This window comes from Trifolium pratense, linkage group LG4, assembly GCF_020283565.1.
Source record: "Trifolium pratense cultivar HEN17-A07 linkage group LG4, ARS_RC_1.1, whole genome shotgun sequence".
NCBI classification, from domain to species: domain Eukaryota; kingdom Viridiplantae; phylum Streptophyta; class Magnoliopsida; order Fabales; family Fabaceae; genus Trifolium; species Trifolium pratense.
In genome coordinates, this window is record NC_060062.1 from 45,481,719 (window position 1) to 45,507,791 (window position 26,073).

Consider the following 26,073-nt stretch of genomic DNA (forward strand, 5'->3'; position numbering starts at 1 on the left):
AGTGATATTTTGGTGCCTGTAAACCTATTTTGGAAATTTCAAATTTGTCATGTAACCAAGTATCGGATAGTGTCAAACCGAAATGGTGAAATTTAATTTCATAAAGTCCTATTTAGATTGGGAATATAGGATGAAATATTGGGATTTATCAATTTGGTGTATTTATTCGGTCAATTTAATTTTTGAACAAGCGGTCAATTTAATTAAGATCGGACAATCTATATATTTTAAGGTAAATTTTGATATTCTTTTAAAATTATTAATCTTGAGTTTGAAATATGTTGATGAAATAGAGAGAGAGAATTAGTTGACATTTTCAATTGTTTGATATTATTTCTATCGAAGTTGTTAGAAAATGAATAGAAAGTGACGAGTTTGGATCCTCTGATGTCCCATCTATTCAACGGAGCGGAGTTAATATCTCTTAAAAAAAATAGGACGGGAACTAATGAAAGAGAGAGGAAAGAAAATTACGGAAACTAATGAATGAATTTGGACTAAAGTTAGTCTAAATTGATTCATTGGTTTCCGTAATTTTTTTTCCTCTCACTTTCTTTCCATTCAACCAAATAAACCATAGAGCTGGCAAAACGGGTTATCCAACCCTAAACTGATCGGTCCGAACAAGCTTTAGATTTTATTAGACCGGACCAAAAAGCCCTATTTAAATATGGGCTCTAAAAACACTAATCCTATAAACACTTAAAAAATTCGAGCAAATATTTTAAGACCCAAGGCTTATATTTTGTTAAACCTATTGCTAATTCAAATATTCAATTAATCTTATTCCTTCTCCATGTTAATGATTATCCTATCCTATTCCAATTAAAGGGCACAAATTAGTGCACCTAAGAAATCTAAATGAAAGCAACGCAATAATATATACTCTGGTCAGAACAAGTAGCAATCAATCTCTTTCATGTTTTGGAGGGAAGTATGCAAAAGAAGAAAATAGATGACAATCAAAAGTTAGCGTGTCAATTATTTTTGTTTTGCTTTCTCTCATTGCATATTGCAGGCCAGAAAGTACTGACAACAAAAATTATCTTGTGAAATTATTATTTTCAACTCATAACAATTTTTTTAACAATATGAATAACTTATAGTAACAAATTAACCACAATACTCCATCAAATTAAAATGATGTAGCATAGCACAATAATAGCTATGAAGGATAGCATATAGGGACAATTGATAAAGGCATATAGTTAAAATAATAAAAAAAGCTATATCCCAAAAAATTAAATTTAAAGAGGTGTATAATCAATAATCATGTACAAAATTGACAAATTTGTATCCTTGATTATGTAGATAAGCTAAATTGATATTCAATTAATTGGATTCTTCAAGGGTTAAAAAGGAGGTTTCCACATTTGCATTTCCAACTCATGGGCTTGTAATTGGTATTGTAATTTCCTCTTGAATAAGCACTTGAAGAGAACTTTGAAGAGCTTATCTTTCTATTCTTCACTTGAGGATTTGTAGGCACCTGAATAGCCTCACAGTGTCCACATGTCCTACACCTTCTTTCACATTTTGGAGGCCTTGACCCTATTTTTGCCCTTAGAAACATCTTCTCCTCATTTACTATCTACAAAAAAATATAACATCATTCAACTTCAAATTAGTACTTCTAACTCTTAAAAAGATGTGTTGACAGTAAATTTGATAAAATTACGGTGGCACCATAATTAGTGATATGAACATTTTTAACCTATGTTAAGAGCTTGTTTAATTTGACGTTGAGTTTGACAAATTCGGTTGAAATTCTAATTAAAGGGTACTCCCTCCGTCTTAAAATATAAGCAAAAGTTGCTCAAAAAAAAATGAATGTATTTGGTCCAAATCTTTAACCAAATACATCAAGTTTCATTGACTCACTTTTACTTATATTTTGGGACGGAGGGAGTAGTTTGTCTAAATGAAAGTACCGTAATTCTGACAATTTTACCGGAAATCTAAACATACACTAATTAGAGAGACAAAATAACAATTTAGATGGAAGAAAAAAAAATACCTTGTGAAAACCAATTTGTTTATGAGTTTTTCTACCTTCAATAACAAACCCTTGCATGATCCAGCTTGAAATTACCAAAAAGAAAAGAGAAATGCAAATAACATGATGATCAAACCTCATTTTTTATAGGAGAAATTTTTAATAGTGGTTGAAGAAAGAAACTAAAGCAAAAGAATATGAAAATTCTTAGTTCCTATAAAGATGAAAAAAAAAGAGATGAGAGTGGACTATAGGAACTAAGAAGAAAGAAATATATAGTTGAAAATTGAGATGATGAGATGTGTGAATAAGGTTGAAGTGATGGAACATAGAAAGACAAATGAGAAAAATGAGTAGCACTGAAAAGGAAAACACTAGTAGTACTTTGGTTACTGAGCCTTAAAACAAAAATTTATTTACTTATTTATATAAAATAGTAATAATAATTGTTTGAAACAAGAATAAGAACACTGAGTAGAAGCAAGTAGATAAAATGAAAGACAAAGAGAACCAAAACAGCAAAACGCCACAAATTTCATCAGATGAGAGTGACAAGTTTTCACTAACTGACATATCTTAGCTAGTAATACTAATTAAAACATTCAAGCTAGTAATACTAATTTTATCATATCTTAGCAGGTGTCACCTTTTAAGTCGTCACGCCTAATGACGATAAATAACTTAATATAAAAATATTTCTCTTAAAAGTTATGTATTCGATTTTTATTTAAAATTTTTAGGGGGAGTTTGTCATCCATTTGGATCACACGAGACTCGATAAATTAGTCTCTATAATTGCGCGTAGATGATAATTTAAAATATGATCTTTTGTGTTTTTATTGAAATAAGTTTCATAGGAGGATGTAAAAATAATTTTTATTGTTATTGATTATGAAAAAAAAGATGAGAATGTAAATTAAATACAATTTGTATTAAATTAAATACCACATTGTCAATTTTTAGTTAAAAAAACCAAAATCTGTTAGGCTCAATGAAGTTAAGCCCAATAATGTTACTGTACCACTGGCCCAGCAAAAGCCTAAGAGGAAATTATGGTTTTGTTTGGTAAAAATAGATTATGGCTAATAAGTTAACTGATAGCTTATGGCTTATAGCTTCTAGCTGATAAACTGATTGAAGTGTTTGGTAAAATTAGTGGTTCAATTGACTGATAAATGTAAAATGACATAAAATGACATCTTTAATTCATTAAATTTTTTTATCAAATTATTATTCCCCCTCGTCCCAAAACTTTAGTTTTTTTGGAGTTTTGCACGGAGATTAAAAAATGATAAGTAAATTCATTTTTACTCTTACTTTATTAAGAAAGAGAAAATATATTTAATTAATGTTTTAACTTTTATAAGGGTATAAATGATAAAGTATCACTAAATGTGCATTGATTTCTTAAAATGACTAAAGTTTTGGTACAAAATTAAAAAGTTAAAAAAACTAAAGATTTGGGACGGATGGAGTACTATTTAAGATACTTAGAATTTAATATTTTAAGTTTTTTTTTAACAATATTTTAGGTTTATTAATTCAATAAATATATCTTTCAAATATTCTTATTAAACTAATTTTTATATGCTGAATTTTTTTTAAAAAAAATTACTTTCCTTTCGGTTGATATATTTTATGAAAAAATAACAACAAAATATATTCATAATATAGTATAATGGTTAATTATAGTAAGGTACGTTGTTTCAAAAAAAATTATAGTAAGGTACGTATCTTTTTTTTTTTGACACATTAAGGTACGTACCTATGAATTGATAAAAAAAAATAATATGTTTTAGCCTTATTTGAAAATAGATAATAAGGCAACGTTAAAACATATATACATGTGATTTTAAAAGAAGCGACGTTAAAACATGCATTTACTTATTTTATTTTAAATTCTAATGATAATAAATTATAAAGGGTAAATATTGATTTTACTTAAAATAATAAGAGTTAAAGAGGAAGAAAAAATGAAAAGCTATAAGCTATAAGCTCATAAGCTACTTAAAATAGCTTCTGAAAAAGAAGCTATAAGTTAGTAAAATAGGCTAAAAGCTCTTTCTGAAAAAGATTGTTACCAAACAGGTCTTTTAACTTATAAGTCATAAGACAAAAGCTAAAAACTAACTTTTTTGGCTTGCCAAACAGACCCTATTCCACCAGGATATCTCAAAGACTACACATTCTAGAAGGCCAATTAGTTAGAGGGAGAGCCAGCTAGAACCTTGGAGATTTGCTTTTGGTGCCCTGAAATTTCTTACGCGCCCCTTAAAATTATCAAACTAATCCCCTCGCCTTCTAGGATGCGAGCAGAGCACTCTTCGCACTCTAAGTAGCGAGTGACAATATTTTTTAACTTAACTCGGTGTATGTGTCCCCCTAAATGAAAAAATATATCATTAAAAAAAACTTTCGCATTCTAGAAAGCGTACTCAGTTTTACAGTTTGTTATCTATAAAGAGAATTCTTTTTTTCATGATTTTTTTCATCTAGGGGGGCGCAAACATTGAGTTTGAGTATAAAATATTGTCACTTGTTATGTAGGGTGCGAACTCAATTTACACTTTTACACTTTAACTAGTGTACCTTATAAAAATGTGACCACTATCTTATATCATATTTTGATTTGCCACTGAAGTGGTTGTGACATTATCGATCAATCATACACACCGTAAACATAGTTATACTTGCAATAGCCATTTATCAAGGCTACATGAGTTGATATATTTGATGATAAATAGAAAATTAGGTGAATGAATGGTTCACTGTTTAACTTGCGAACTGTGTTTCATTCAAAGTTATTTCATGGGAGATGAGAGAAGAGTGAAGAGGACAAAAAAATTTAATTTTTATAAGGTTCACATTCTACAAAGCGAACTCATTGCGGTTTGCTATCTAGAAAGCGAACTTTCCCCCCAAATTTTTACTATTTACACACCCGCTTTCTAAGTAGCGAGAAAGATAAATTTGGAATATCAGGGGCGCACATGTTTACCGAGGGTACAAAAAGTAAAACTCAGAACCTTATGACCGGTTAAGAATAATCAATAGGATTATGATTGTTAGATTCCATCTACTTTTAAAATATTCTTAAATGGTCACATGACCAAATAAATTAAATTTGGTCAGACTCTGAACTTTGTTTGTTGCATGCCGAATTTAAGTCAACAGCTCCAAAACTCTTTGAACTAAATAGGCTGCAAATTTAATTTTTTGGTTTTAATCTTTGTGAAGATATATTTTTAGTTTTAGTCCTTACAAAATATACAATTTTTATTTTGGTTCTTGATAGGGTTTTGTTAACATGTGCATATATGACACATGATAAGATATCTTAATATAGAACTTTAGCATTTAATGATACAAGACATTTAATGCTTGAAAAGTTAAAATGCACAAATTCTAAAGCATAATTTCTATTTTTATTACCTTAACATGTGTCATATATGCACATGTTAACATTCTCCATTATATTAAACTAATGTGTATTTTTGAACGATTATTTTACGGACATGTTTAGAACGTTATATTTTTTTATTTTAAAAAACTTGGTATCCGGCCCTAGGACCGACTAATCCAAGGGGACCAATCTCACGGTCCACTTGCGGGGGGCCCATTTAAAGTCAGAGTTTTTTTTTTTTTTTTGCTCTGTATAGTCTTAGCCCGCCGAAATTGGCACCAGATGGAATCGAACTTAAGACCTCGAGAAGAACATACTCCAAGAATCCAAACCAACACCACTAGACCAACCTCAAGTGTCTGCCAGGTTCATAGGATGCCAGAACTAAACTAATACTACCAAATCAGATGATTGTTTGTTTTAAGTCTCGAGCTTCGCATCACGAGGTTGGGATGATCCTAGGTACCATGTCTTTGCCACTACAAATTTGTCATGTTCATTTCTCAAGCACATCCATATATTATATTTAATTATCCATAATGTTCTCAATTATCGTGGTCCAATAATCTCTTGTTAGTCAAATCATAACGTTCTCAAAAGTCTAAATAAAAAATGTCTTCATGATGAAAAAAATCGCTAATAACATTAACAACTTTATATCAAAAGCTAGGGAAATGGGATAATAAACACTTCATTTATTTTTTTAAGTGTAACTTTGCAGTTTTAAGAAAAGTGTAACTTTTGACCACCACTTACATGTCAATGAATATCTTTGATCAATAATATCTTTAATTATCTATTATAAAAAATTATATTTTAAAAATATTTGTCGAGAAAGTAATAATGAGCCAGATACATTAGTTCTTTGAAAGAAACAAGGGATTAGCTCTTTAATCTTTGAAAATTGCTTTTTAGGCCCCCTGCAGTGCTCTTAGGCCCCCCAAAAACCAAAAACTACCCCTGATTTTTGGGATACAGGATGGTTTGGAAATTACAATCCGAGGATGGTTTGGAAATTACAATCCGAAAACGCCTAATTTTGTAAGAAAGGTCATTTCGAAATGTAAATTCCAAAATTAGTTAATTTTGGAACGTATAATCCAAAATTAGTTAATTTCGGATCCTATAATCCAAAATTAACTAATTTCGGAATTTACGTTCCGAAATGGTCTTTCTGGTTAATTTCGGATTGTAACTTCCAAAATATCAATTTTTTTAAAAAAATAACCATTTCGAAGCTAAGTTCCAAAATTAACTAGAAATAATTTGGTCATAATGGGAGGCCTTAGAGCAACATAGGAGGACCTAAAGAACAATTTTCTTAATCTTTCTCAAAGATTGGGGAAGTTTATGAGAAATCAATATCCCATTTCAAGCCATATGGGCCGGTTGGTTTTGTGTTGTTTTCAATTGAAAATGAATTAAACAAAACAAACAGGAATTTTGTTCGCATAAAAATATGAGAACCATATTTTATTTTCATTTCCTCTCTTTATTCCTTTGGTCAACATAGAAATATGTTGAGATAGAAAAACAAATTGGATATATAATAGGACAAAACTTATATGCATTTTTTTAGATGCTGTTTTTTCTGTTCTCTCATAAAAAGGTAGTTATTTATATTTTTTAATTAAAAAAAGAAAAAGAAGAATGTTTTTAAATAAAAATAACTTCCCTCATGTATCTAGCACAGTAAAAACTGTATATCTGAAATTGTACATAAGTTTGGTCCTATATAATATAGATACAATGTATATATATATATATATATATATATATATATATATATATATATATATATATATATATATATATATATATATATATATATATATATATCGATTAATGAATTAGAGGTGTATGCATAGTCCTAGAAACAGGCTCTTCGAAATGGATGTTGGAACTTGTAATGTGAGGATTGTCTTTTATTTATAAATTTTTGTTTAGGTCATCTTACATCCGATGTGAGATTTCTTAACACACCCCCTCACGACCAACATTCTTGGACTTGGTGCGTGAATATAAATGATGGGTGACCCGATAGCGAGTAACTCTGATATCATTTTACAAATGGATGTTGGGCTTAACTCATTCCTACAAAACCGACTTGTAGAGTAAAACTTGCATCTTACTCCCCCCCATCCCAAAATATAAGAGCAAAACACATTTATATTTTTCTAGATTTGTTTCTTCTTATTCTCATGAAATTAAATGCACTTTAATCAATAACCAATAAAAATTGTTTTTACATCTTCCCATGCAACTATTTTCAAGAAAAATACAAACAAAAAAAATGTCAAATTTTTATATTTTGGATTTTTTTAATAAGTGTTTTTTTGTTCCTTATAATTTGGGACGAAGGAAGTACTTATAAACTCTTATCAAACCATCTCACATTCGATGGAAGACTTCTTAATACATAATTTCTCTTTTATTTTCTTATTAATCTCGCTACAAAAGTAATCAATTCATTTTCCCTAACTCTCCTAACATTTATTCAACTGAATTGTATTAATTGCAGTTAGATGCAATTAGTATTTTTTAACTATATGATCTTGCTCGAATGACTCAGATCTTAACATAACTTCTATCATCATTTATTTAATTTAAAATAGGCTTAACTACACATTTGGTCCTTTACGTTTATTTTAGGTTTCAATTTGATCCCTTACGTTTAAAAAGTATCAATTTGATCCCTTACATTTAAATAGTCTAAATTGATATTCAAATCTAGATCATCCGATCTTGACCTGATCTTGACCGAATAGTTTCTCTCTTAGCAATCGCATGACTGCACCGAATTTGAAATCCAATTAAACCCAATTCTTCATTTTTTTTTTCTTCTCTTTTTTGACATCACCATCTTATCACACTCCTTTCTCTATATTTTGTTTTTCCCTTTCTAGCTAGTGTTTAATGGGTGTCTAAAATATGCTTTCCTTACCAAAGGTGCCGTGGATAAGCTTTTACATCCACTCACGTCCTTAATTAGGATAACACCATTTAATGAATAACATTAAGTTGTATGCTATTTTATAATTATGATTATATTTATGGGTATACCAAAAGGGTTGAGAACCATCTTATCCGTGCATGGGATCATATTTGTACGTCTACATCTTAATGGGAAGGATAGACCTACAAGATGTAAACTGTGTCTACAAATTAATACGTCAAGTCCTTCAATTATTTCCTATGATCGGCCGGAGTCTATATTTCTTCTCTCCACATAATTCACAAAAAATATTTTTATAAAATTTAGATTATCGATATACTTTTCTGTTAAATTTGTCCACTAAATGAGGAAATTTCCAAATAATACAAGAAGGGATGTGTTTAGCCATTAGCCAATAGAAATTCCTAAAACACTGAAATTTAATGATATTGAAGGGTATTATATCTGTCTGATTTTGACGCAGCACCAGTCTCAAACTAATTAATCTCATCTTGATATTCATGGATTAGATACTAATATACCTTAGTATGAATAATATGCCAGCAACACACTCTTTAACAAACACACTCCAACACACTTTCTTTTATTGGTTGAAATTCACATGGGTCCCATTAAAAAATGTGGACCCATATAACTTTTATGGGACCCATATAAATTTTAACCAATCGAAGAGAGTGTGTTTATATAAGAATGTGTTGCTAGCACTCCTCACCTTACTATTGTAACAGTACAAGAAAAACTTGATTTATTGGCAGAAAATATCCCTCACTAAGTGCCTTTTTCCGCCACTATGTGACAAATTACTGGCGGAACAGTTCAGCCATTAAATCGTGTGCCACTAAATTTAGTTGCGGAAAATTCCGTCAATAAATTCGTCTTAAAGTTTGAGGAAGAATCTTTAAAGTTAGTGGCAGATACTTCCGCCAATAAATGTGTGTCAGAACTTAAAGTTACTGGCGGAAAATTCCGCCAATAACTTTTGAATTTATTTTTTAATATTCAACTTTTCAGTTTAAAAAAAAAAAGACCAGAATATTAATTAATTCCGCCACATTCTTTTGTTCTTAAAACAGTAGCAGAAAATTATTTTGTTCATGCGTATTTTTTTTATGGTTACAAAGTGTGGTTAATGTTTTAGTAGCTCCTAATATTAATTCCTCTGTTAATTAACCGCAAGTTAGAAGGAAAAGTATATACTGTATAAATATTAGAAAGGTTGGATGGATGGGGCAACCCAATTACTGCTACTTTGGTACTACGTTCGTATTAGGGTCAAGTTGTTGCAAATTTCCTTGAAAACGAAGAATACATCAAAAACTTACTGTTTTGGCACTTCGGGCGGAATTCTGGTGCCCGGGGCGAAATTTTTAGTAGTGACTTCCTGTTTCTGCGCCCCGGGCGAAGATTCCTGTGCTCCGGGCAAAAATTTCGCCCTGGGCGAGAATTACGCAGTTATATATATATATATATATATATATATATATATATGTCACGTTTTCTAATATTTGTAAGAGGATTTTAGGGTTTCTAGAGCCAACAAACAGACTAGGGTTAAAAGAGATCATCTTGGGAAGACTCTAGGGTTGGGAGAATCATTCTATCATCTTGGGAAACACTTTCATATTGAATTTCTTCGTCACGAGAAGAAATTGGGGCTTAGGGTAGAATTAGGATCAAAGCTAATTTTTGTAACTCTATTGTGAGATTTCATTGTAATCAAGAACATCATTTGATAGTGGTAAACAATTCTATTATGTTCCTTTTCTTTATCGCTTTATCTTTTAATTTGTGATTATTATCGTCGATCTCATTATTTGATTGCTTAATCGTTATTTGCTCCACACATCAAGTATTTTATAAGTGTGATTCAATCCGAATTCACAACAATTGGCGCCCATCGTGGGGCAAAGTATCAAACGATTTAAGTATCATGGGTTCTAAGTGGGACATTGAGAAGTTCACCGGGAGTAACGCCTTTGGGTTGTGGAAGGTGAAGGTGAGGGTAATATTAACACATCAGAAGTGTTCAGAAGCATTGTTAGGAATTGCGAACATGCCTAATACTTTCTCAGCAACAGAGAAGACCGAGATGAATGATAAGACATTGAGTGTCATTATCTTGTGTCTCGCGGATAATGTGTTGAGAGAAGTAGCTAAGGAGAGGATTGCTGCGGGTATGTGGACCAAGCTTGATGCATTGTACATGACCAAGTCCTTGGCACATAAGCAGTGTCTGAAAGAACAGTTGTTCTTCTATCGTATGTCAAGAACAAGTCTGTGGTTGAGTAATTTTGTAATTTACATAATCTAAAAAAATCAAAATTATACTAAAATTACAATATTTTAAAGTAAACTAATTATTAAAAAATCGTAAAATATGGATATTAATTTAAATTTTATAAAAAATTAAATATAATTATTTTGCAATGGTATTTTTATTATTTACGTATGAGATATATCATATATTTATTTAGCTTATCTAACATGTATATATCATTGGGTTATTTATTTGATCATGATTCATATAAAAAATTAAACTTTATTATTTTCTCATGTTTTTTATTTAAAACTATATAAAGTTATTTGATTACTTATTTATATTTTTTATTTAAAAAATTCAAAGTATTACAAAATAATTTTAAAAAAATAACAATTGATTTACAAGGGTAATTTTGTCATTTAAATATTTTATACATCTTATCACATTATTATGAGCATGTATGTATTAAAAACATGCTATAATAATTATCATGTTTGTTATCATGTGTGCACCAAACACAAGATAGGATAACTGATGATAACTGTTATCCTACTGATATCCTATCATATCCTTATCCTGTTTTATATCATATTCTATCATTATCTTATCACGCGCACCAAATGGGCCCTGAAGTTATCTAAACTTCTCTTCATCATTTTTTGAGGTCTAAAATCCTGAAGTTATCATATCCTACCGATATGAGTTTTTTGAGGTCTACGCGAACCAATTTATCTAAACTTCTCTTCATCATTTTTATTTACAATTTCACAGATCGGTCTAAAATCTATCTAATCTAAATATATATTAGAATTAGAGACCTAAGTTTGTAAAAAAAAAAAAAAAAAAATTAGAATTAGAGACCTAAGTCGCAAACTATTTGAACCACATAACCTTAGTTAGGTCCAAAAATCTGCCAAATTTCGGGTCTGATTAATGAAATGGTACCTTTAATGAATACAATGATCAATACATGCAGCAAAATTATCTATGTTAGCTAAGCATCCAAATAAAGTGCAATTTATTAAGTAGCTGGAATAGCTCAGTTGGTTAGAGCGTGTGGCTGTTAACCACAAGGTCGGAGGTTCAACCCCTCCTTCTAGCGATTATTTTTTTTTGTTTTTTTTTTGTGAGATGAGTAAAAGAATGTCAATATAGTTAAAATGTCATTTTTTTTGTTAAACTATCTCTTTGTTGCCTTAAAAAGTACAATTCATTAATCTGTATCATATGCCAACAATATATAATCATGTCGAAAAAAAAGTTAATTGTCGATTCCAACATGATAGGTAAGATTGATAGGTATTTACCTCCTGCAACGTGAACGAAATTTGGTTTACCCTTGTAATATTTTTTTTTCCTTATTACCCCTTTTATTGTGAAAATTTCGTCCTTTACCCCTCATTGAATTTCCGGGCATGCTATTCCATCCTATTGCACCCTATAATGTTAGGAATTTTGGTTTATCCCACACTAGTCATATCACGTCATTACTTATGTGGAATCTTAAGTCAACATATTTTATATGGGGGTAAACGACAAAATCTTCACAATACACTGAATAATCGGAAAAACAAAAGAGAATAAACCAAAACTCACTCACATTACATAGGCTAAACATCATTATCCTGATAGTAATATAAAAGCAATTTGTAAAGTAAGATCAACCACTTTTATAAATCCATTTCCACCTTAATCCTTAACTTTATATATAACATGAGATTTTTCTCGGACATTTAGACATGAGAAGATAATGAGTTTGTAATTCCTCAAGTGCAAACAAACCATAAAAAAATTGAAGATCAAAGATTCCAAATAGATAAGATTGGAACCAAACCGATTAAGCTTCAACTTTTGATTTGGAATTTTCCACGATCATTGTCCTCATGGTAATGCAGGGGTCCAAATGTGTAAGGGCTAAATTTAGCCACAGTTGAACCATCATAAAATTAAAGGTTTTATATTATAGGTTTACTCGTGCAAGTCCATAGCTGATCCTAAATCCTAATTATTCTAAAAAGTTTCATATTTTATGAGCAAATCAAATTCAATATTTGGTTTTTTTTTTAAACCAAAATTCAATATTTGGTGTTTACGACGCACAATTTGTACCAATCACTAATATTAGACTCCGATGGTATAGAAGAAGTTTTTGTTTTTTTTTACACAAGTATAGAAGAAGTTATGTACTTCGAAAATGTTGATAGATGAAATGACAAAGTCATGCAAATAAAATATTAGAGTTTTTTTTAGATTACACTATAAATAAATGTATAAAAGTAATGAATAAGTAGCTAATTTTATCAACAAAAAACAAGTAGCTAATATTAAAATTTTGAAAAGGACATCGAGAAATAAACAAACAACAACTTTTTCCAGAAAAAAATGAAATAAATAATAATAATAAAAAGCAGCCAAGGGAGTATATGGAATATTAGTGGTGGTGGTGTGAAATCCAACACTATACTTAAAGATAAACCAATTTTTTTGTCGGCACAAGTGAGGTCCAGCATATTGCATTTCATTAAGAAATTTTTTATTCAAAAAATTAAATGGTATAATTTTCAATGCGTTGATTTTACGTATTTTCATAAAAAATTTATAAAAAATTCACTATTTAAGGTTTTAAAAAGTGTCCCGAGACACTCGTTATCATTTGCCTTTCTTTTTTCTTTCTAATAACCCAATAATTCCATACTTTTGGATCTTTTAAAATGGACTATTCAACTTAAAATCAGTCGACATAACGTGTTATTTTCTCCGGTCTTATATAAGAAAAAAAAAATTAATTTCGAAATTTATTATAGAATTGATGTATCTAGACAATATTATAATTTAGATACATTATTTTTATAACGAATCTAAAAAGTAAAATCGGACTAATTTTTTTTATTTAAATATAGATTTTAAATATACTATAACATTATACGTTATACGAACCCGGTCCTATACGGGTTGTGAGCTACCCGAAAAGAAGAGAAATACTTATATGTGCACAAGCCCAAATAATGATTTGTTATGCACATTCACAATAAGTAATTAAAATTAAAGAAAAAAAATAATTGAATTGATATTAATTTATGTGACAAATATATTTTCCAATTAATTTTTTGGATTGATGTGTGTATGCCTAAAAATTGTGTCTAAGTAGTTGTGTCTAGGTAAGACCTATGGGCAAAATCTTTATTTTTTGGAGAATGTTAACTTGTGCCCTTAAGGGCACATGTTAAGAAGATAAATGTGGAAAAAATTTATTGAACTTGTGGTGTATTCAATTATCTAAACATTAAATTCTTTGTATCATTAAATGCTATATTTCTATTTTTAGGTAGTTTAACATGTGCCCTTAGGGCACAAGTTAACATGACCCTTATTTTTTTATGTCTGACATAGTCACTAATAAATAAGATTAATTTTTTTTTGTTTTCACCATCGGTTTTATCTGATTTGTGGGTCAGTTCTGTCATCAAGTGATTTCAGCACCCTTCCGACCACTGCAGAGAATCGAATCATAATTATTCTTATCAAGTTCAGCGTCAATTACTACTGATCCAATTATAGATCCATAAATAACACTATTTTTTTTCCTCAAGGTGTTATTTAGATGTACGATATGAAATATTTTCTTATCCAAAGTTTCAAACTACTACTATAACTATAATGTTGAGTCTAGAGACTAGTGATTTTGTCTTCTGTTGAAAAGGCACTGAAATACAAAATCCCAGTTGGAAAAGTCTTTAGCACTACAGTAGATGCATGGCTCATCAAATCCGTTCGTGATCAATCAACCTCTCTCAGCTGTCCTGTCCACCACAGTACATGGCTCATCAAATAAATCGAAAAAGATGGTAATCAATATGGCCTTAAACTATAAAGTACCCTCAAATTATTAGAGACCAAGGAAAATTAAAGATAACAGCAAAGCTCGTAAGTAACATTTTTATGTCTGTCAGGCAGCTGTAATGTACGATTTATAATAACTTCATCACAAACAAATGCCAATACTGAATTTAAAGTTGAGAGTGAGTGGTTAGTTTCTGTTACACATTGACATGAATAAATTAAATGTTACATACATGCTCTTTTCGTTCTAAAATATAAATAAAAATCGGTTAATAAAAAGTGATGTATTTGATGTAAAATCGATCGGATACATTAATTTTTGTTAATCCATTTTTATTATATTTTACGATAGAAGGAGTCAGAGATAAAACACATATATCAAATTCAGTAAAACGAAACATATTAAATATTTTTTTATTAAATTTTATAAACAAAAATCTTCATATGCAGAAAAAACAAACATATATTTTAAAATTTGTTTTATGCTTCATTTACTATTGAACATTATTGGGTTGATAGTAACACCAGGAGAAAGAATGAATATATAACATTGAATAAAAAAAAATATATATCTATAAATCCTAACTCAACTGGTAGAAATGCCGAAATTGCTAGTATCGAACGTCAGGATCGGGGTTCGAAATCCTAGCTCAACTGTGCAAGATGCTCACAATTTCTTCTACTAACAAACTTGCATCCCCTATATAACAAATTAATTACCAACAAATTTATTATTGGGTTTTACCTATATAAGTAATTAAGTCTAACATCAATTATGAATTAACAAAATATTAAATATTATATATATAAAAAGTGACCCAAATATGTAATACTTAAAATTTTGGGTAGAAATGTAACATCTCTCTCCCATAATCTTGGAGCAAGATCCGTTGTTTCTTCCCACCGCTCTCCAAGTCTCTCCAACTATTGGGATCAGAAGTCTGATTCAGCTAGATGTGAGAGCGAGGAGATTGGAATTGTTGACTATAATAATTAAGCAAAATGTTAACCCACATATCTAATATTTTAATAATCACGATAAGAATGTGACATATCTCTTTTATAATTATAGAACATTTATTTGTTTCTCCCTGAACTCTGTCTATCTTCACAACATTTACCTAAAAAATTAGGAAAAAGTAATATAGTCAAATGTGTTTAGCAATATTTATCCCATCCACATATTAAATGCTTTTAATTTTAATTCAAAAATTATTATATTTTATATATAAATATATGAAGCACACGCTCAGAAAATGATTAGGCAAGAGGATTATAGGGCCCAAGCAAGAGGACAAACTGTTTAGGTAGGTCCTATGACGGCAAGCCCTTAGCTGTATAGAAAGCAATGTTGTTATGTTTTAACATCTTCCATTTCAATGCGACAATGAAACTAATTGATTATTCCCAAAATCTCATGTATAAATATAAGCTATTTCCCTTATTTCCTTTCCACAATCAAACATTTCTTCATACATCCATAATACAAACATATAAATAATAACCATGGTTAAAAAAAACAATGGTGTATTTTTTATAATGTTGATTCTTGTATCTTGTGTTTGTGTTTGGGCACGACCAGCAACTTTTGGGCAAGATTTTCATGTCACCTGGTCTGACTCTCATATCAAACAAATCGATCAAGGCAGAACAATCCAACTCACCCTTGATCGAGGCTCTGGTAAGTAACATAATAAAAAAAAAGTTGTTCAAATAATATTTCTCTAATATATATTATGTCAAAAAATGTCCAAAACTTTAGATAAGTCAAATAACATTTTATTATTCAATAACCAATATACTATATACTATACTATATTAATATAATTTGGATAAGTCATGTTATTGTTCCCTATTTATCTATCACAAATACTTAATTGTTTTTTTCATAGGTTGTGGATTTGCTTCAAAAGTGAAGTACCTGTTTGGTCGTGTTAGCATGAAGATCAAACTTGTACCTGGAGATTCTGCTGGTACTGTAACTGCATTTTATGTAAGTTGAAATTAATTTCCATAATCTTTGTTTGAAAGTTAATTAAGTGAGGTAAAAATATGTAATTAATGAATAAAAATGTTGGTTTGTGGTAGATGAACTCTGACACTGACTCTGTTCGTGATGAGTTGGATTTTGAATTCTTGGGAAACCGTACTGGACAACCTTATACAGTTCAAACAAACATTTATGCTCATGGAAAGGGTGATAGAGAACAAAGGGTTAATCTTTGGTTTGATCCTTCTGCTGATTTTCACACTTATTCAATTCTTTGGAATCATCACCATATTGTGTAAGTTAATTAATAAATACTTAGCTTAATGGTTTTAATTAATCACACGTACTCGAGTTGCATGGTGGTATTAGATATTGCAGTTCAAGTTGTTAATTGTGTTTAGTGGATATCATGGTGAATGAATATATTATTGAATGTCAAAATTTACTATAGACAATAATGTTAACTTAATCAACCACAAATTTGGATAGGATTAATCACAATTTTTAGATGTTTTAATCTGCATGTAGTTAAACACTTGTAAATAATGATTAATCATATCTAAATTTGTTGTTAATAAAATTACATTAATAGTAAGAGGTGTATTATATAAACACAAAAAAGTTGACAAAAATACATTACGACAGATATGGCCGAATTATAGTAGGCAAAAAATAAAAAAATTTGAGAAGAGTAGGCAAAAAAATTAAGTCCACAACAAATGGAAATTTATTGTAGAATATGAAATTCAACGCTAAACTTCTTTTCTTTTTTTTTTTACGGTAAAGTAAACTGCTTATCTCATTTCATTAATAAATTCAACGCTAAATTTAGTAACAAAAGAATAAAGGTTAAATTGTCCTTGTCTCTAATGTGGTTGGTATATATCTCACCGACTGAATTGTCATGAGTTCGACTCTTCTATCTAAAGAGTTAAGGTTAAATATTTTAGTTTTTTTATCTAATCTTTTTCGTGTATTATATTTTTACAAAAAACAACTACAATTATGAATAGTCGTGATATTAAAGTCACAGAATCATAAAAAAAAAAAAATTAATGTTGTAACTTGTGGTCAAAATCGCATTTTAACTCTTTTTAAGCAATTAGGTTTAGTTAGTGGTGAATGATTTGAGTAGTATGTTAGATGTTTTGAGTTCGATCCCCGGCTCCATTGTAAAAAACAAAAATTTGCATTTTAAGACTTAATTTCAAACCTTGAATACACATGCAGCTTCTATGTTGATGAAGTTCCCATAAGAGTATACAAGAACAATGAAGCAAAGGGAATCCCATACCCAAAAATGCAAGCCATGGGAGTATTTTCAACATTATGGGAAGCTGATAATTGGGCAACAAGAGGTGGATTAGAGAAAATCAATTGGAACAAAGCACCATTCTATGCTTATTACAAGGATTTTGACATTGAAGGATGTGCAATTCCAGGACCAGTTACATGTGCCTCTAACCCAACAAATTGGTGGGAAGGGGTTACATATCAAGCTCTTAATGCAATTGAAGCTAGAAGGTATAGGTGGGTTCGTATGAACCATATGATATATGATTATTGTCAAGATAAACCAAGGTACCCTATGACCCCACCAGAGTGTCTTTCAGGCATTTAAATACTCAAAACTATATAGTATACATATATTCAAATCGTCGGCAAAATTTTGTGGTTTACAACATTGTGCCACACAATTTTACGTACATGTGATATTCATTTACATTTTTTTTTTTGTCTTATACAAAATTTCAATTGTGTATATGTTAAAGGCTGTTCTGGCTCTTTGGGAGGATTGTTTGTGGTATGAAAAAGTTTGTAAGCATTATTGTGATCAATTGATGAATAATATTTATTTATTTAATTGGTGTTATATTATATAGCAAGTCTCAATTTATGTGGAATAAAGTTTTCCTTTGTTTCTAGTTAAGGAAAATTACAAAAATAAAATAAATGATTGGTCTATAAGATTCAGGGTGGTCTTTCAAGCAGCTGCCCCCTTTTCATAACCTATTTCTTATTCTTCATCCAGAGTGGCTCTGTGATAATGTTTTATCCGAAATTATCCTTTTAAATTGTTTTTCTTTTTCTTTTCATTCAAATAAGTGATTTCACATATATTTAGTTTTTTCTTTGTTATTTTTTTTCGTTTTAGTACGATGTGTTGCTGGTCGTCGTCTTGTTGTGACATTATTTTGTTTGTCCGTCTTGGTACGGTGTTTCTTCGGTTCAGATTCACAGATTAATTTCGACTCAGTGCATATTTAATCAAAGACTTTGGCGTCGTCAACGTTGCATACGCGAAGACATGTATTCCAAGCATTTCAATTTCGTTATATTTGTAGACATTTTGTCATTATATACTATTAACATGAATGTTGTGAGTTTGTTTGCAGATTCATCCTTTTTAGTTTTTAGCGTTTGAAATTGTATTGTTCGATGTATTCTACCAATATGAAGGAATGAATATCATTTTTAGTAAAAAAAAAAAAAGATTCAGGGTGGTCTTGGCCTGTTTCGTTACTTTTCAAACAAAAATTCAGCATTGGAAAAAAAAAGTGCTGCCCAATAAAGGCAAGCACATTCGCTATTGTAATCAGCGGATCTAAAATGTGCGGTCGATATTATTTTAAGTGACTTTATAACTTCATTAATTCGAATTGTTCAATCAATAACTAAAGTCGAAATCAAATACCGTATAAAAATTGTGTGCATATTCACAGTAGCAAATTTCAATTCCTAAGAACATCCACATCCATCAAACTCATTTGGGTTCTTTAAATAGGTCTCACTTAATATTTTATATTATTTTACTCTTTTCAATTATTTAACCAACTCACCTGCATTTTCTAAATATCCATACAATTCATCACACACTTTAAAATAGGTCCCACTTGACCCCATAATACTCCTCACATGCCTTTCTTCAAAAAAAAAAATGCAGGTCTATGTGGCACTTAAAGATGTGTTTGTGCATAGACACGTTCATTAGAGCACCATTATCGGTGCCACATGGACGTGTGTAAACTGCAACCAAACGTGTTTTGTCAGACAAGCTCAATGTTTCATTGACTTGTCTCATTCTTAATTTAAAGAACGTGCTTTTGTTCACATATGTTTTTTATCAGCCACGTGGACTGCACATTGATAAAAGCTTTGTTTCTCAAATTTGACGGTTGCATAACAGTTTTTTTTTTTTTAAAGAATTTTTGAAATTTAATTTTTTTATGAATCATGTCTTCCTCTTATAAATAGATATCTCACTTCATTTTATTTTTTCATTCACATCTAGTCTTAACTATTTATTCTATCTCTTTTTAATTATATTTTTGCACATTTAATTTGACAATGAACTGTTGAAAGTACAAAAGTAAGTATGTTTTTATCGTCTCCACAGGGACTGATGCGATATCGATGCCGTTCAACGATTAATATAATTTCAAGTAAAGGATTTCAAAGATTGGTTGATTACGAAAATTGCGAATACATGAAAGTAGTAAAGATGATTAATTTGACAGAGAGATTATATTGCTGGGATTAGATTTCAATTACTCATTCATGCATATTCCCCTAATCAGTTACACAGGTTTTAGTCATCTATCAATATTATCACGTATCGCTCGTCGAACGTTTCCGTGTCCAGATAACGCCGAGATATCTATTGCATCTATTAACCTCCGATGTCTCGGATCGTCAATCAATACAATAGCATTAAGATTCGATACTCTAAGTGAATATTAAACCTAAATCTATGTCTAGAATTTAGAGTTCAATAGATATTATCCTACTTCTTAGATTCAAAAGGTATATGTCTATAACAATTCAAATCAAAGATTAAAACAATAAAAACAAAGATAACATCAATATTGAGAGCCAACTAAAACCATATATAAAACCATGATCAATAGAAATACATACTAATAGAGTAATTTACACCTAATCCCAACAAAAATGTCTTTAGCTACTCATTACCATGGTAGCTTTACACAAGTGAGAAGAAAAGAAATGAAATAACAACACCGGTGTCGATTTCTCGAACGGTTGGCGTGCATCCCACCTTTGCCTTGCTCTCGTTTCTTCCGTGCTTCAGTCCTCCCTGTTTCTTTAGTTTGGGCGTGTAAGAAATTAAATTAAGGAGTGGCTGATGGCTCCTCCTTTTATAGCTTTAAAAACTTTCACTTAAGCAGCTAGAAGTCTTTGGGATTAAGTAAAAAAAGTAAACATTGGAGACTGTCATGAGGCGGTGTAACTCTCTACTTGCTATAAAGCCAAATTTCTTCCAACTCCAATACTTGTGGTCCAATCAAAACCTTGCTTAGTGGTTTAACATCTCATAACATCTAAGCTTTTTACTTCTTTTTCCATTAAGCTGATATAAATCTACAAAAGTGATAGAAAATAGGTTAAAATAGTTAAAACACAAATTTGCTTATAAAAACTATTATTTACAAATAATTGTGGTTTTTATCTAATATGACTTATAAAACAAGTCAATAAGTGCTTAAACTATATAGGTAAAATCACTGTTTTTGAGCACTTATCATGAACCTCAATCACCATAATTCTTGGTCAAATTATATACAAAATAGTGGCAATTCTTCTCATATCCCAAATCAATAAAGTAACTCATACTTTGGAAATGCACCTCTTAACCCAAATCCAAATCATAACCCGAATTTTCAAAATTCTCCTTTTATCCCAAATCTACAAATTAACCCACTTTTTGGAAATTATCCATATCAACTAACTAACCCCACTATACTTCATGGGATTCAAATGAGCAGTAGTGGCATGCTATCAAATGATCAAGTGCCTGAAACACCACAGTTTTGCACTCAAGGTGGGTTGGAAACTATTAACCTTGGTGAAGAAGTTGGATCGACACCGGTTGTTAATACGCTAAAAACAAGATTCCAACCAAAGGAAGATGAAGTTCTCATTCAATCATGGCTCAACGGTTCAAAGAATGCAATTATTGGGGTTGATCAAAAAGGAGAAACTTTTGGAAGAGAATTGGTGAAGCTTATAACAAGTATCGGGACAAAAAGTATATAGAAAGGAAACCGATGGCACTAAAAGGTCGATGGCACAAAATAAATCATGTGGTTCAAAAATTTGTTGGGTGCTACAAACAAGCTGTGACTACACAGAAAAGAGGGAGCTGTGAGAGCGACATCATTTCAGCTGCAAAACAAATATATTTTCAAAATGAACATGAAAAATTCACATTTGAAGATGCATGGAGAATATTGAAGGATGACGACAAATGGTTTGGGGGTTTAATAGAATCTTCTGCAAAAAGAACAAAGAATTCAGCTTCAGGAGCATATTCATCATCTTCTAACCCATTGGCACCAACGAGCAGCAAATATAATCAACCAACTCCTACTTCATTACATCGTCTGATCGATGGGTCAAAATGCGGCCAAAAGGAAGGAGAAAGAAAAGCTTGTGAAAAAGTCTACTCCTTTGGAAAAAATTGTCCTCTGTTTTTTGACCTCCTTTGTTTATTATTATTATTATTAATAATAATAATAATAATAATAATAATAATAATAATAATAATATAATACTAATAATAACAATACTAATAATGAATTAAAAATTGAACTCAAGTTAATGAAAAAAAGACAAATTAAATCTATTTTTATTTTTTTATAGATTTCTTTTCCTAAATGTAAATAACAATGATAAAACAATAGAAATTAATTTTTTTTGTTGGATTTTTTCAATAAAGTTGCAAACAATAAACAATTTGACATATTTTTGAATTTTTCTCATCAATTTACTAAACTGATAAAATAGGTACCTATGTAGCTGAAGTAGGTACCTGGCATTATGGGAACTGGAATTGGTGTATTCCTTGGGTTGATGTCTTGTTGTCGTCTGAGGCAATTGCATCTACAGAGTTGCTGAGTTTACTTTCAGAAGTTACACCGCCTCAGCACAGTCCAGACCATAGAAAGTGGATACCGAATCATGCTGGTATCTTCTCGGTAAAATCAGCTTATTGTTTTCTGCAGAATCAGGATGCTTCCATGGCTATTAGCGCAAACTTGGTGGACCCGCTTCAGCAACTCTGGCTGAACGACATCCCGTCTAAAGTGATCATTTTTGGGTGGCGGTTATTATTAGCAAAACTACCGACACGAATGGCTTTGATAAGAAAAGGCATTATAGTAAATCCTCACGAATCTTGTTGTGTTTTTTGTTTTAGAGAAACTGAGGATATCGATCACTTGTTTTTCAACTGTTCATTCTCAAATCAAGTGTGGACCAAAATCTTTAGATGGTTGAATGTGGAGTTTATACCGTTTGATGAGAGTTGGAAGCACTTCGTCACCTTTGGTTTGCTACCGACCAATAAAAAATATGCAAATGACCGTCATGTTATTTAAACGTGGAGCTTGTGGCGCTTGCGTAATCACATCATTTTTAGAGGAGATTTGGCTAATTTGTCCTCCCTTGTTGATCAAATAATTTACATTTCTTGGTTTTGATTTATAGGAAGGATAGGAAATAGTTCATCTTTTGTTTTTTCTGACTGGTGTAATGATTCGTTAGCTTGTTTACAAAACATCTAATGATGCTCTCACGAATTGTAAGGGTTGAGTACAGTTAAGTACTCCTTATAATTCAATCTTTGCTTATAAAAAAAAAAACCAAATTGATAAAATGCATAAAAAATGTTATAAATGCATGAGACTTAAAAATGCTATACATGTGTAAAAAAAATGTTATACATAAATCGCAAGCGGAGAAAAGGATAAGGCTGAAACAAACTTAGGGTGCTACCGCCTCCCCTACTTTTGTCCCTTGACGTAGAGGATGTGAATATCAAGGATATTCACGATGAAAATTATAAGGTTCGCTAGTTAAAGTGCGGATTCAGTGTTCTACTTAAGTAACGAAATTTATTTTTCTAAATTTTGCATCACTTCAACACTCGTTGGTTATCTTGCGAGCAGGCGCAAAAAGAACTCCTCATTATGTATCTCCACCAGAAAATTATTATTGGGTTGAGATTCGTAATTTAACATGTGCATAGTTGGGCCGATTTGTTCTCATTAACCAACGTGTATGTTGATCATAGAATTATTTCATTGATGAATGTATGAAGATGAAGAAATGAAGGAAAAATGTATTGTCATTTTAGTTCCTGGCCACATCATCTATCCATTTGTATCACAAATCAACCAAATCAGCATGCCGTGTGTCTGCCCAAAAATGTCACGTCAACTTTTTTGAAAAGTTAACGGTCGTTTTTAACGTTAGGGACCAGAATTTCAAATTCTACGTTCCGAACTTTATTTTCACAGGCAAAAATTGCTGAGAAAAACAGGCATAGAGAAAATAAAAGAACGCAATCACAACACAAGAATATAACGTGAAAACTCCAAAACCGGAGAAAAAACCACGGCCGTTGTCAAAACCGACAACTAGTGAAAATTGTTACAACACATAGACTACCCTCAACATTCTCTTGCCCCCCAGTACACCGACACTCTCCAAAGCAAATACCTAACTACATCTCTCAACTCTCTAATACAATAGTACAAGAGAAAAACAAAAAGGTCAGATATAAGCTTAAAGTGTTACTGACTAGTGCATTCAAACAAGGACCTTGAGGTCTCTATATATAGCATTGAGCTCATCCACTCTTCACTTTTTTAAGCAATGTGGGACTTCTCAAATATAATTTGTTTGACCTTTTTTTCTTCATTAGCAATGTGGGACTTACATTGCAATCAACCCCAACAATCTCCACCTTGATTGTAATGGTCTTCAATCTTCATTGTCTACATCGACAATCATTATCTCTCGCTTCATTGTCTATACTAACAATCATAATTCTCATTGTCTATACCTACAAATTAAATTATCACACTTCACCATAAAAAGTACACTACACTTGGAACTAAATCATCCCAAGAATTTTCTTCACTTAGAACTAAATCATCTCAAGAATTTCCTTCACTTGGAACCAAGCCATCCCAAGAATTTCATCTCGAAACCTTGCTGAAAATTTATGGTGCAACTTTCATGTTGGCTTTCTCCGAAAGTTCATCAGCAATCGAGATAACCGCATACCTTGCATCAATGTCAACCAATGCCCGCACGCTATAATCACACACCTTGCATCCATGTCAACCGATGCCCATGTGCCACCTGAACAACTTCAAACTGCTCTGAAACCACCTTCAGGCCATTGTTAGGCTCCAACAATTTCAGTTTAGTTACATCACCTAGTAAACCTTGTTTCACTAGTTCAACTAAACTCATGTCACTAACAAGTACCCACCCAAAGATCCACAACTTAACCAAAACATGAGAATCGCAACTAGTAACCGATGCATAACCAATAATAGTAGAACTATCAAACAAGTATCTACCTACTATCTATGCATCAAAGTTCAAGAAAATACCTCGCATCGTGTTAAAAGAAACTCACCCATATCTTGAACCTTACAAGCTTTCCCGTCTCCATGATGAACAACTCCACCTTCAACTAGCTCTAGGGATTCAAAAGTATTTCTTCTTCAAACACATGTGATAGGAGCTTCCAAAGTCCATGACTCAACACTCCACTGATTCTTAACTTCCACTAGCACCTCCGCATCCCGAGTATTCTTAGCAACGCCTCTTCAGACTGATGTCGAGTATTATTATCACCGCCTCTCCAAGCTGGTGTCGAGTATTATTACCACCGCCTCTCCAGGCTGACCTTGTGTAACCCTGATTGCATCAGCACATCCTTGACTTGATTTTCCACAAGCCAAACGTGATTCTTCCATCAGTTTTCTGTAGCCTAAACTTCACAGCGGACTTCCTACTCCTGAATCAAACCAAGAGCTCTGATACCAGTTGTTGGGAAAAACAGGCATAGAGAAAATAAAAGAACGCAATCACAACACAAGAATATAACGTGGAAACTCCAAAATCGGAGAGAAAACCACGGTCATTGTCAAAACCGACAACCAGAGAATATATCACTATGTGAAAATTGTTACAACACATAGACTACCCTCAACCTTCCCTTGGCCCCCCAGTACACCGGCACTCTCCAAAGCAAATATCTAACTACATTTCTCAACTCTCTAATACAAGAGTACAGGAGAAAAATAAAAAAAGTCAGATATAAGTTTAAAGTGCTATTGACCGGTGCATTCAAATAAGGAACTTGAGGTCTCTATATATAGCATTGAGCTCATTCACTTTTCAAAGCAATGTGTGACTTCTCAAATATAATTTCTTTGACATTTTTTCCTTCATTAGCAATGTGGGACTTACATTGCAATTAACCCAACAAAAATGAAATTTCATGATGAATAAAAGATGATGGGGGGAGAGGAAGAGAAAGCTTCTTATGTATCTCCACCATAGAATTCTTATTGGACTCTAATTAATAATTTAACAAACGCAAAATTGGGCCGATTTGTTTTCAATTAACCAACGTGTGTGTTGTTGACCTTAAATATGCAATGAATATTTGATTGAACAAAAAAAGTTGAATGACTTTTTGCACCCCATTTATTTATTTATTTATTTATTTGTTCTATTACACTTTATTTTTTCTTTTTCGATTTTTCCCCTGTTCAGAAATATATTTCCTTTTTTTAGCTAAATA

General features: G+C 31.2%; 2 protein-coding genes, 1 non-coding gene and 1 pseudogene across 3 annotated transcripts; 3 read left to right on the top strand and 1 right to left on the bottom strand.

The window, feature by feature from the left end:
* Positions 1 to 1,123: 1,123 nt before the first annotated feature.
* LOC123921008 (EPIDERMAL PATTERNING FACTOR-like protein 2) lies at positions 1,124 to 2,394 on the bottom strand. The gene is made up of 2 exons (XM_045973380.1): positions 2,018 to 2,394; positions 1,124 to 1,591 (listed from the first exon to the last, which is right to left on the bottom strand). Exons 1-2 carry the CDS (start codon positions 2,135 to 2,137, stop codon positions 1,346 to 1,348), a joined length of 366 nt encoding a protein of 121 aa, XP_045829336.1. The 5' UTR covers positions 2,138 to 2,394; the 3' UTR covers positions 1,124 to 1,345.
* Positions 2,395 to 11,643: 9,249 nt separating this feature from the next.
* TRNAN-GUU lies at positions 11,644 to 11,717 on the top strand. Its single transcript has one exon. It is a non-coding gene; the product is annotated as a tRNA-Asn (tRNA).
* Positions 11,718 to 15,828: 4,111 nt separating this feature from the next.
* LOC123921009 (probable xyloglucan endotransglucosylase/hydrolase protein 6) lies at positions 15,829 to 18,318 on the top strand. Its single transcript, XM_045973381.1, has 4 exons — positions 15,829 to 16,136; positions 16,348 to 16,448; positions 16,544 to 16,740; positions 17,676 to 18,318. Exons 1-4 carry the CDS (start codon positions 15,962 to 15,964, stop codon positions 18,064 to 18,066), a joined length of 864 nt encoding a protein of 287 aa, XP_045829337.1. The 5' UTR covers positions 15,829 to 15,961; the 3' UTR covers positions 18,067 to 18,318.
* Positions 18,319 to 20,418: 2,100 nt separating this feature from the next.
* Positions 20,419 to 22,671, top strand: LOC123922756 (annotated as a pseudogene).
* The last annotated feature ends 3,402 nt before the right edge of the window (positions 22,672 to 26,073 follow it).

What these genes read in the sequence shown, in the direction of transcription:
- LOC123921009 (XM_045973381.1), top strand. Translation starts at nt 15,962, where the DNA reads ATGGTTAAAAAAAACAATGGTGTATTTTTTATAATGTTGATTCTTGTA. An exon ending in GTACTGTAACTGCATTTTAT is followed by an intron (nt 16,449 to 16,543) that starts GTAAGTTGAAAT and finishes GGTTTGTGGTAG; the next exon opens with ATGAACTCTGACACTGACTC. An exon ending in TGGAATCATCACCATATTGT is followed by an intron (nt 16,741 to 17,675) that starts GTAAGTTAATTA and finishes ATACACATGCAG; the next exon opens with CTTCTATGTTGATGAAGTTC.
- LOC123921008 (XM_045973380.1), bottom strand. Translation starts at nt 2,137, where the DNA reads ATGAGGTTTGATCATCATGTTATTTGCATTTCTCTTTTCTTTTTGGTA. An exon ending in AACAAATTGGTTTTCACAAG is followed by an intron (nt 1,592 to 2,017) that starts GTATTTTTTTTT and finishes ATTTTTTTGTAG; the next exon opens with ATAGTAAATGAGGAGAAGAT.